A 12,883-nucleotide genomic window follows, 5' to 3' on the forward strand; every position below is an offset into this window, starting at 1 on the left:
GACAAACATTTTGATATCACCCTTACCAAAGTCAAGCCTTTCACACCTTTAAAAGGAACCTGCATGATCAGACAAACTCACCTTATTGGATAGATTATGTGTCTTTCATATGTATATCGAACTCAAGATCTCACTAGATGTCTGCATTTTGAGCAAATTTGAGCCTATAAACTCACCAGGAGGCCACTATGTTTTGGTCCACACTTGTAGTGTGACTTCACTCGGTCAGAGCGCTCCTTGCCATTCTTATGCAGTAACCAGACATTTAAATGGGCAGAGGGCTGCACCTCACATGCTGTAGAGACCATGCACATCTCATGCACGGAGAATTTTGAGACTTGAGGTCACATCTATTTTTTTCTGCACACCACAAGCGATTATTAGTCAAAATAGAAAGAAAAATAATAAATACAGAGCCATATTTACCTTGTTGTAGCAAATATGTACATCCACATCAGTAGAATATGTTTGAAATCTGTTTCTTGATGAACCTGTTTAACACAGCTGTTCTCCAAACTTCTACTATTTATGAAACTTTCTGTTTCCACACGGTACAAAATGTTGCAGGTAAAGATAAAAACAGTATGAAAACCCTTCTGTTTTGCACACTTCAAATTAAAAGTCCTCTTTCTCATTTCTTTGGAGAAACTCCCTTCATTTGTACATAATGCTTTTATTTTGAAAAGCTCCCGGAACAGTTCCACCATACAATGAATCTTGTTGCTTGTAGGTAGGATTATTGGGGTAAAACTTTGGAAGAATGATAGAGCTTTGAAAGGGAGACACAGCCAACACGCAGAAACTCGTGCCTGGTGTGAAAGCTGTGACGGTGTGTGCCGTAGCAACATGTGGAGCAGATTCAAGCAGCTCAACATGCAGCCAGTCTGAAATGGCTCACCTCAAGTCTCAAAATTCTCCGTGCATTAGATGTGCATAGTCTCTACAGCATGAGAGGTGCAGCCCTCACCAGCCTGAAACAGTGACAGCTGGTTACTGCATAGGAACAACAAGGAGCACTCCAGCCAAGTGACGTCACACTATCAGTGCGGACCAAAACATGGTGGCCTCCTGGTGAGTTTATAAGCTCAAATTTACTCAAATACAGATATCTAGTGAGTTTTTTGTTCGATATACATATGAGAGCTACAAAAATCTACCCAAGTAGTTGAATTTGTCTGATCATGTCTCTGATCACATTAATGTGTACCATCTCAGCTTAAAGTCTTTATTAAATCTGTCCACATATTGGCCCTTTTGTGACAGCAGCATCTCTGAAAACATGTTAACATGTTAACACTCTGTATACTCATTGGGCATTTGCTTTCTCCCTCATAAATAATTGCTTGTTTGTGCTTTTCAAGCCTCAATAAAAGTCTTCAGGCTCTATTGGTTGCCTCTATTGTTCAATTTTTGATAACAACAATCAAAAAACATAGTGGTGTGTGAAGATCAATAGCCCACTCCACTCGCCCGCCATCACGAGCACGATCAAGAGAATAGCCCGAGTGAAGATGCATTCCAACTCAGATCATCAATATGGTTCATGATCTTTGAGAAAAGAAATGTTCCAGGAGCAATGGTTAATGGCGTTATTTTCCTCCCACATTGTTACGCTGCGTCCACTGACACCCCCAAACACTCTCAGCACACACGTGCCCCGCAGCTAGCGTCCCTCTTCTATTAACCAGTTCGCCTTAGAATCAATAGAAAACATAAAGAGGCTTAATCTTTTCAGGTGCTCTGCACTGATTGCCTATTACACAATAATAACACACCTTGAATCCCATGGAGCATGAGAGGGAGATACACTCCACATCCACACACAGACAGCCACACAGTAAATCTATAGGTTTACAACTGAACAGATGGTGTCAGCGGTGGCGCTAGCCCTTTATGAGGGGTGTTAGCTAGTGTGCTAAGAGGAATTTCAGCAGAAACAGTGGGATATCAGGGGATACAGTTTATCGCCCGGTGGGACGACACTCTGCTGGTGTCTACTTTTGTAGAGGATGGTGTCCGGTCCTCTGGTATGTAGCTTTAGCTTCCATAAGACTCCTCTTAAATCTAGAATAACAGCTGCTGCTGTATACAACTCCAGTGGAGGACAAAGTGAATTACAGATCTAACTTCTGGGATATGAAGTAGAATAAACACATCCCCAAAAACCACACGTCATTAAACCCACTTGGACACAGAAGCAGCTTTGCTTTTCAACAATCAGCAGTGATAAACAGTCAAAATTAACAAGCAGTTATGTAGTTTCTCTTTTCCACATTCACTGAAGTCCCGTTGTAAGTCATTAGGTGTTGGGCTGTCAGAGCTGCTCCTCCAGAAAAGCCCCGCTGAATTCCAGTCGCAGCCTGGCTGTTGACTCTGGCTGTGTTTCTATAAACTGAGCCAGCAGGACAGGTGGAGGATCTGGGAGTCGGGCAAGTCCAGGACTGGAACAAGGGACAAAGATGGGCTGGACTCCCCGAGAGAGCTTCTCAAACCTTCTTCAAGCCCTGGCAGGTAGAAGAGGAGTAAAAAAAGACAGAAAGATTAGTTATTTTCATGAGAACTTTGGCTGGCTGTGGACATTAGACTCTCACACAGCTGTCCCACCAGGGCTGTCCCAAGAGGCTGCACTTAGCCCTTCCACCAGGGAACATGGGCCTATTAACAAATTATTGGCATTCTTAAATCCTTGGCAGATTGCACCCCCTCCCATTCAACTCCCTGTAGTGCCAGCATATGGTCAGCAAGGTCTGAACTCTAAGCTTGATCCATATACAACCAAACACATATACACAGGAGGGGGGCATGCTCTTTTGGACAATTGAGCAGCTTGTTAGGGGAATCTAGTGGAATGGATCCCCTGCTCCTGTTGTGTTGGGATGTAAGGAAGCTGTGTTGGGACTACCACTCAGTGTTACTGCAGAGACACTGGAAGTCTATGTGTGTGTGGCCGGACTACAGACTGGCAGTGGACATGTGAGAATTCATTGAGTGTCTCAGAGCTAGGTCTTGATGACAGCCTGTCTATTTAGCAGCAGCCCGCTGGGATGTTGCCCCGTCCGTCCTCTGCTCTGTGCACTAATTGGTCACAAGTGTTCCTGTCTCATGGTTGACTGTCTTGTTTTTTTGCCAACTGATTTAACAACATGCTACTTGGGACTTAGGTGTGGTCACTGGGATAAAGTGTGGGTCAAATAGAGTTAAAGCGCCGGTGGGTGTTTTAGCAGGATTTAAAGGGACTTTAATTAGCACTGGTGTATCTATGTTAGCTACAAAAGCACATAAGACTATCAGAAACAAGGTTGATTATTTCTATTAAGTTATTTTTCATATACATAACTACATAAAGCAAGTGGACCCCTTGTCATCACAGTTAGTGGAACAGGTATCATCTGGGTGCAGTGGATGTGTCTCAAGTGATTGTAGTATGGTATTCCTGGCTGCCATTACACCATGAAGCAAAAAGAACACTCCAAGTAACTAAAGGAAAAGGTTATTGAAAAGTATAAAGCAGGGGATGGATACAAAAAATGGCCAAAGCACTTAGCATCCCCCTAAATACTGACTTGAAGGGATTTATGCAGTCACTTATTTTACTTTACATATTTTTATTTATTTCACATTAGTTTGTAGAAATCTCTTTTCACCTTGATGTTTAAGAGTTTTTTTCTGACATAAAAGTCAAATTACATTGACAGTGACTTACAAAATCAATAAAGGGGTAAAACATTCAAGGGGCTGAATACTTTTTACACACACTGTACATGCAAGATTAAATTGATCCCCTACTGTTTTGTCAAGATGTGCTAGTCCAACTTTGAGAAAATTAATTTAGCACACATTTGCATGCATTTTAAAAGTTAAGTATTAGTCAGATTTTAGCTAATATATCTTTTTCTGCATGAAAATGCACCAAGTTACTGCATGTTTAAGCTCCTGCATGGTACTTTTGCAGTGTCGATTTTGTCACCCAAAGTGACATCTTTAATCTCTGCTAATCTTATCATGTACATGTCTGAATAGTGTTTTCTGGCTAAAAATCATCCTGCTGCCTCTAACAGTCAAATATATCACTCACTGTTAATAACTACCATATAAAATGTGCAAAGTTTTGTTCTGAAGTGTGTTGTGACACCCTTTGCCTAACACCTACCCCATAAAAGTGCTTACATATATTAAAAAAATAGTGTATAGAACTAATCAATCTTGTTGCTGACAGTCTTCTTTGCTTTTATAGGTAATAAAGCGGTGCCAATATCAGATCTACAACCAGTTAAAAACAGAGTTGCTCTGATGACTCCATAACAGTCACAGAGTAACTCTGATGACCACTCAACAGTCACAGAGTTACTCTGATGACCACTCAGCAGTCTCAGAGTAACTCTGATGACCACTCAGCAGTCTCAGAGATCCCGCAAATAGAACTTTCATTTAAAAGTACCTTAGCCCTGTCTAATGTAAAATATTTTGTATTGTAAATGTAGGAGAAATCTCATGTTATGTGTCTGTAAACTGCAACTGGATACCTTCAGATTCTCTCAGAATTGATCAACTATCTAGCTATTCATCTATCTAGTCTAAAAGAACACATAAACTAACACTATTCAAAAACCACTAAATGTGAATTTTGTGTGAACTTGTAGAAAAAGGCATCAGGACAGAAAGGTTACAAAAGCTGTTCAGCACTATTTAATAGGCCTGGTTCTCTTTCATTTGAAGCACACGCAGCATGCCAAACATCCTTACAAAGAGCCCACACGCTAATTAGCTAATATGCACTACAGCTTAAAATACCCCCACTGAACACGGGGCTTTTTTGGAGGGCATTAAAAGCCTAAATATGTGTTATCAGAGCATGTGGTGCACCCTGGGAAGCAGCATCCTCTGGAGATGGCTAGCTGACAACTGAACGAGTTGGGCAAGATCACAGACAAGGGAATGGTTTCATTAAGAGAAGAAACACAGCCTTCATCATACCTCGCACACTAAGCCTGTTTTATGCCCGGATGTTTTAATCTTTGTACGAACAGATAGGAAATAATTGCCCTTTCTCTTTGAGGGTTCCTTTTAGTGTGTGGACACAGTCAGGCCTGCTAATGCATGAATTAAGAGACACAAGGGGGGTGAAGGTGACTTGTGTGACCATGCAATTTTTATTTTACTTTACACCAATCCACATAAATGATCCAAAAAAATCACAGAGAATTCTATCAACACTGCATATCCATCCCCTGGTGTTTCAGCCCCCCTTCGGGCTGCACAGGGAGTCTCATTGAGAGGCCCATGGACAGGGGCTGTAAGATTCAAAAAGCCATCACATTAGCAATGAGATGGAACTAAACCATCTACCCAAGAGGACCGGCCATTATTCTGCTTCATGGTGAACACACAGGGAGCTGAAAAGGCTGCTGTTTAATCTCTATGTTTGCAGAATCAAACCATTGCTAATGCCTTCCTACAACATCCTTTTATGCAAATCATCCTCAGCTATTTTTGTTTGAACAGATTAATATATAAACATCACAAGGCTGAGAGAAAAGAAGGATAGGTGTCATTGAAGGCAGCGATGAAAATGCAGAGAAACATTATGTTTCTGTGTGGAATGGCTGATGCCTGCTGGGCTTATGGGGCTCTTAAGTGGTAGCCACAGCCCAGAGCCAGTGGTTTTTAGTTGTGCTACAATGACTTTCAAACTGGTCAAATTATCCGGTAAACGAGATGGTAATTAGCAAGTGTTGGCTCATGAAAATCGTTCATTTAGTCTAAGAAGAATGAACAAAAGGGCTGAAGGGCTGGGTGTGTGCAGTGGAGCAACAGAAGGACAGAAAACTTCTTTCTCACAGAAGCTCTAATAAATAATTTTATACCGACAAGTCTTATTCTTACTGGTGGGTGAGAGGGGCTTCTCTAAGTGATAACATTACTGAGCTTCACCTATTACACAAATATTTTTACCATGTAAGCTTATCGTTTAATTTCTGGTCTGCCAATTTATTGTTTTGGTTCACTCCAAATCTCACAGTACCATTTTTTTTACTGCAAGAGGCTTCTGTTTGAGAAGTAAAAAAAAAACCAACTGTGTCAGGAGCAAACAGACTCAGAATAAATAATCAAGAAATTAAAGAGCCAAACTTACAAGCCATCATCTAGTTTCTTATAATATTTTTGAGATAATTGTCCAGAATGTCCACTGTAATAAACAAGTAATTTGCTTGAAATTTTAGGAGAGTTTGATATTAAAATGTTAGGTATTTTTAATGGATATTTTGGGCCATATTTGTATCTTTTGGAGAGTTCCTTTAGAGGTTTTGGTGGAAATTTGCCTAGGAATTTTTTTTCACATTATCATGGGAATTTGGGAGATTTGTTTTGATGTTTAAAGGAATTTGGACATTTTCAGGCATACTTGTGGAAATTTGGGAAATTTTTTTGTAGTTTATTGGGGTTGTTTTTATTTTCATGAAACTTTGGGGAATTTAACTGATTGTTTCTTTGTAATTTAATTGGGAATTTTGAGGCAGGGTTTTCCTTCAAAAGTTTCAAGAATTTTCATGGAAATTTTAGGGAATTTGTTTGGGGAAATTGTTTGGAAATTTTCAGGCATTCTCATGTGTGAATCATGTGGGAATCGTATTTGTAAATTTTTGCAAATTTGCTGTGAGTTTTATTTCATTTTTGTTATTTTCATGGAAATTTGGGTAATTTTTTGTAATTTTTTGATAATTTGATTTGGATTTTGGGGTAGGGGCGTCCTTTGAAATTGATATAGCCTATGGAAGGGTTGATCATTGGACAGGCATAACGCCACAATCCAAGTGTTGTTAAGTCCTTCTTTAACAGTATGCTATTATGTGCCTCTCCACTGTAAATAGTTGAACAAGGTGGCCAAAATAACTCATCCGTACCATCCTACTTTCTTAGCATCCTTCTGTTGAGACACAGAGTGTATCTATCTGACTATACACTCCTTGCAAGCTGTTGACTGGTTGCAAGTATCTCCACTTCCTGTGCAACAGCAGTAAGCAGAAGGCAAATACAAAATGTTCTGTGCTAAGCTGAACAGCTCTTACCCTTTATCTAGCTATGGATAAGAGCAACCCAACTGAGTGAGTTCTTTGTCCAAACGATGCCAGCCCCTCCCCTTTCTATGGGAAATGGTCCTTAAAAATGAGTAGTCCATGGAAAAGATTGGGTCATTAGGGATTCAAAAGCTTAAAATATGAAACCCATACGGTTAAACGGTTATTGAAAGCCAAAATCGAACGGCCAGTAAGATAAACATATGACGTAGGTCATTTATGAAAAAATGCTTGCATCATAACAAAATGAAATAAACAAAATCATAGGTCTACATGAGGGTGTGTTCAGGCTCCCTCTATCAAACTGGACAACCAGTCCCATCTTGTGAGCGGAGATGTCATAAACCGACATCACATACCTTGTGTGTGTTGGATCTTACAGGGGACATATTATGGTGTTTTCTGATGTTTTCTAACCTACTGTCATTCAATCTTAGGGCTTGTTTTCTCCCAGATGGGGGTACAGTCACACTGGAAAGCAGTCACTGGAAGTGACATTGCACTGATCTTATCCATAACCATGCTTTAAAAGGCAAAGGTAAGATACTAAACCTAGCACAAAAAGTAAGGAAAATCTGTTTGATAGATTATTTCTTTGTTGTAATGATGCTTCTTGGCAATAAACCTTATCCCGCAGTATAGTTGTTTTATTTCCCTGCTGCTCATCCCACAAACGCATGTTCCTTACAAATCTAGCACCATTTAAAAGGGACATAAACAGGCTTTCCAATGGAATAAGATTTATTGCCAAGAAGAATTGTTACAGCAAAGAAATAATCTACCAAACACAAATAAACGTACTTTTTAAGCTACATTTATTTAGCACATTAACCTTGTTGGATGCTGGTTCAGACTGAAAGGACAACTCTGTGTTAAACATTTCATAATGATAAAGATACAGGAAACCAATTTTAATGTGGAATACTACCCATAAAGTAAGCTAAGGTCTTACTCCAGCTGTGTGGCCCTATCTTTGGGAGAACCTTTCTATCGTAAGTAACAAGTTGAGACAAGATGTTTAAAGGTTTCATTCGGAGCATATGTCATGTCTATCAGCTGTGAATCCTAACGCAAGTAACCGAAGGGGGTGGGGGGTAGTGCGGTCACATTTTTTGCTCCAGTGTTGTTGTCTTGTCTGAGCGCTGACAGCAGCAGTTGTGAGGCTGTGACTGCTAGCGCCAGAGGTGTTACTTTTCCTCCTTTGACTTTTTGGATTCATCACCCAATGAGCAGAGGCTGTGACCCATAAAAACGCCCATGGGTAGGCTCCCAGCACTCAACTGTGCGTGCAGGGTAAGGTAGCGTATTCCAGCTCAATGATGAGTCAGTAAATGGTTTTAGGGAACAGGATGTGCAGAAGATAATCAAAGAAACACATTTCAAGGGTGGAGAGGGAGGCTGAATTTGCTCCAGTAAACCAATGACCAAGTATCACACAGTTTATGAACCATGGGAGATATTTTAGAGTATGTAAAAAAAATAGTTTTGATTGCTTATGGTTTTTTTTCCATACATATGCCAATTCTATCAACAATTTATGAAATAATGAACAAGAACTTTTGGAAATATGATATGTTCTTGAGGTATTCCATGAAGATTTCACCTTATGTTTTCAGACTATCACAGAAATTTTACTATTAGGCAAAGATAACAAGTAAATACAACATGCCATTTTTAAATGATGAATTCACTGTGATTAACCATATTTTTGGAAAGCTGAGTTCAATTCCACTGTCCACACTCAGGCCTGATTACCACCAGACCTGTTGGATCCAGAAATTTCTTAAATGGAACCTGATAAAGTGCAGTAGGCTAAAAGATCTCAAAAAGCAACACATCACGGCACCATCTAAAGAAATTCAAGAACAGATGAGAAACAAAGTCACTGACATCTATCAGTCTGGAAAGGGTTACAGAGACATTTCTAGGCTTTGGGACCATTATCCACAAATGGAGAAAACTTGGAGCAGTGGTGAACTTTCCCAGGAGGGGCTGGCCTTCCAAAATGACTCCAAGAGCGCATTGATGACTCATCCAAGAGGTCCCAAAAGAACCAAGAACAACATCTAAAGACCTGCAGGCCACTTGACTCGATTGAGGTCAGTGTTCACGATCCAACAATGAGAAAGAGACTGGGAAAAACTGGCAACCTGAGGACAGTTCCAAGACCAACACCAATGCTGACCAAAAAGAACACAAAATCTTGTTTCACATTTACTAAAAACATCCTGATGATCCCCAAGACTTTTGGGAAAATATTCTGTGGACTGACCAGATAAAAGGTGAACTTTTTGAAAGTGTGTGTCCTGTTACATCTGGAGTAAAACTAACACAGCATTTCAACCAAAAAAACACTGAACCAACAGTCAAACATGGTGGCATTATTGTGATGAACTGGGGCTGCTTTGACAACCTAGCGTAATTGATGGAACCATAATTCTGCTCTCTACCAGAAAATCCTAAAGGAGAATGTCCGGCCATCAGTTCATGACCTCAAACTCAAGTACAATTGGGTTGGGGTGGTCTAGAAAACGTCTGGACTTTAGTCCGACTGAGATACTGTGGTGAGATCTAAACCTCCTGAGACTCCCAAACATCCAAAAAATTCCCTGAAATTTCCATGAAAAATCTGGAAAATTTCAAAGGACACCCCAGCTCCAAATTACCAATCAAATTTTAAAAAATTACAAAAATTTACCCACATTTCCATGAAAATAACAAAAAATGAAATGAAATTCACAGAAAATTCACAAAAATGTACAAACACATTTCACACAATTTCCCCCAAACAAATTCCCTAAAATTTCCATGAAACTTCTTGAAACTTTTAAGGACAATCCCGCCTGAAAATGTCCAATTAAATTACCAAAACATTTCAAATGAATTCCCCAAAGCTTTACGAAAATATCAAAAAATATTACAAATACATTTCCCAAATTTCCATGAGAATGCCTGAAAATGTCCAAATTCCCTAAAACATCCAAACAAATCTCCAAAATTGCCAAGATAATGCAAAAAGATTCCAAGGCAATTTCCCCCAAAAAATTCCTAAGAAATTCTCCAATAGATACAAACAAATCCCCAAAATATCCATTAAAAAACCTAAAATTTTAATATGAAAGTCTCCCAAAATTTCAATCAAATTGCTTCAGTGGACATTCTGGACAATTATCTCAAAAATTGGAATAGCAGAAATTAGTTGTAGGAAACCCAAGACTTCATGTCCTCATATATGCATGCAGAGTCTTATGTGGTTAAAAAGGCAGTTAATGCTGCAAAATCCTCCACAATGCTGAAAAGAAGTGGGACAAAATTCCTCCACAATGATATGAAAGCTAGCAATTCTTGCCACCAAGGTTGGCACAACCAGTTGTTAGGATTGGGGGTGATGGATTTCACATACGGTCAGGCAGGTTTAGATGGATTTTTTAATCCTTAATTAATGAAATCATCATTTAGAAACTGCAGTTTGTATTTCCTCATGTTATCTTTGTCTAATATTTGATGATCTGAAAAATTTAAGTGTGACAAATACACCCCCCCCCCCAAAAAAAAATAAAAAAAAATCAGGAAGGGGGCTAATACTTTTTCACAGCATTGTAGCAGTTAGGTTGAGCTCCCTGTTCAATCCTGACCTGCGGCTCCTTCCCTGCACGTCATTCCTCACTCTCTCTCTCCCCGATTTCTTACATTAGCCACTGTCCAATCAAAAAATAAAGCCCAAAAATAAATATCAGAAAAGATTCAATCCCAAACCTTTCTTCTCCCAAGTTGTGAGCTACAGACAGCTGACATGACATGCATCATATATCATGAATCAATGTTGAATAACAATTATATAATTAGGTTACAAAACAAATAGCACTGTTAATCTGTCATGCATATCAAAACATATTCCAAACAGAGCGACCTTTCCACCATTCATCACTGCTAACCATAATTTCACATCCTTGAAAAGATGACTTATGTCAAAGCTAAAAGTGACAGAAAGATGGCTGGTTTGGCTCAGATTCAAAAATGTTAATTGACTGCTTCGGCGATGACTTGACAACTGAGCCCGTGTGATCGATGTGCTCGTCGCCCTTTTCCCTAAGAGAGAGCATCTCTGTGGATAAAACAAATACCGCTCCACATTTGCCTCGACGAGAACCTGGGAGCGGGAGACGTCGGCGTATGAAAGTATAATGATGACAAAAGAGTGTGCCAGCTGCTCGGGTTACTGTACACAGTGCAGACACAACAAATGACTTATAATAATTAAACACAGGAAGGAAGGAGAGGAGATCCTCTGGAGAGACTGTTGCCTAGAATACTTCATGGAGTTTACTTAACTGATGTTGTGTCAAACTTTCTTTGAAAAGAGGGTGCACAGAGAGAGGGGCTGTCACTTTGTCTCCATTAATACTGTGATGGGGAGTCTAACTTGTGAGAGAAGTGTACCTCAGGAGTGTTGCCATTGAAAGAGGAGCTTATTTACGCGAAGTCCTTATAATGGAGGCACAAGTAGGATCAAATACGAGAGACAAAATCTAAATTTTCCACCTTAAAAACAACAGCTTCAAAGTCTATCAGTACAATCACATTAAACTGACTGAGTGGCATCTATCCCATTTCCACAGAGCACTCCAGTCACCTGCTTCTGACAATACGGGACAGTTTAGGGTCTGGTTCACTTTGGTGCAGCATGGTACGCGTTTATTTTCATTTACACTGTCAAAAGTTAGAAAAGGTCCTAAATAAGCAACTCGTATCATCCTACTTTATTGGCGCTCTCCTGTAGGGGTTCGCAGCTTTCCCTTTCATCCCTAAATGATTGGTAGAAAGAATCATCAGTGATAACAAACACAACCCACTGAGTCTTAACCACTTAAAGCCTGTTGTATCATATTTGATACACACTTTCATGAGGCTGCTCTCTTATCAACATAAGCGATTTTTCTTTTTTTATTTTAGCAGAAGATTAAATAAACATTTAAACTCCAAAAAATTAGAATTTTCTAGCTATCATTTGACTTATCAGGCTTTAAGGGGTTAATATCCTGTGGATTTCCAACAAAAGAAGAATATTATCAGGACGTTGTCTAAAATAAAAAATGTCAGCATGTAATGCCTCCCCATGGACTACGATGGAGGTGCAGATCCATATCAGCAAGTCTGCAGAAAAAGCCAAAATGACACAACAACTATTTTAAGAGCAAAATAGTGGACCTTTTAAGGCAATAAAAAGAGTGCAATTAATTGAAATAACCTCAGAAATACTGAGATTAATTACAATTAAACATTTTAATCTTTGACCTACTAATTTTTATCTGCTCTTACCCGCAATTGCCACATACAATGGCTGCGCCTCGCTCAGCTGCCCCGTGCTCAGCAGCGCCCAGCAGCGCCCCACAGCACCATGGTTTTGTTCTGATTGAAGCTATGCTACCTCACCCACTGGAGGTGCTCAGGGTGCAGCTCTGCTTAGCGCAGCCCTGGTCAGCGGGCAGAGATCACAGGAGGACTGCAGGTTCACGCAGTAATAGCATGTCAACAGCGGACTGCTTCAGAAAGGCAAAGTAATTTGTTGTTTACACAATTTCTGGCACAAAATTGTAGTTCTCCTGTAAACCTGTGATCTCTCATCTCCACCTGCTCAGGGTTATGCTCCACTGTGCATTGCTCCAGAAACGCAACCACAGGGAATGTACAAATGTACAACCATCCCCGTGACGGGTTTGGTTGTCACAATGTGTCAGAGTATCTTTGATTGTAAATTAGCTCTTTGTTTCAATAAGTTGGAAAAGAAGAGGGATATGCAATTCTAG

At 39.8% G+C, this 12,883-nt stretch overlaps 1 protein-coding gene across 2 annotated transcripts in view; it reads right to left on the reverse strand.

The window, feature by feature from the left end:
• Positions 1-1,107: 1,107 nt before the first annotated feature.
• dph6 (diphthamine biosynthesis 6) overlaps positions 1,108-12,883 on the reverse strand; it is a 106,988-nt gene continuing 95,212 nt past the window's right edge. For both annotated transcript variants that reach the window (XM_041812162.1, XM_041812163.1), the window contains one exon: positions 1,108-2,504. In XM_041812162.1, coding sequence (XP_041668096.1) covers positions 2,386-2,504 — 119 coding nt within the window. In that variant the 3' untranslated portion in view covers positions 1,108-2,385. The remainder of the gene's footprint in view (positions 2,505-12,883) is intronic.

This window comes from Cheilinus undulatus, linkage group 18, assembly GCF_018320785.1.
Source record: "Cheilinus undulatus linkage group 18, ASM1832078v1, whole genome shotgun sequence".
Lineage (NCBI taxonomy): Eukaryota > Metazoa > Chordata > Actinopteri > Labriformes > Labridae > Cheilinus > Cheilinus undulatus.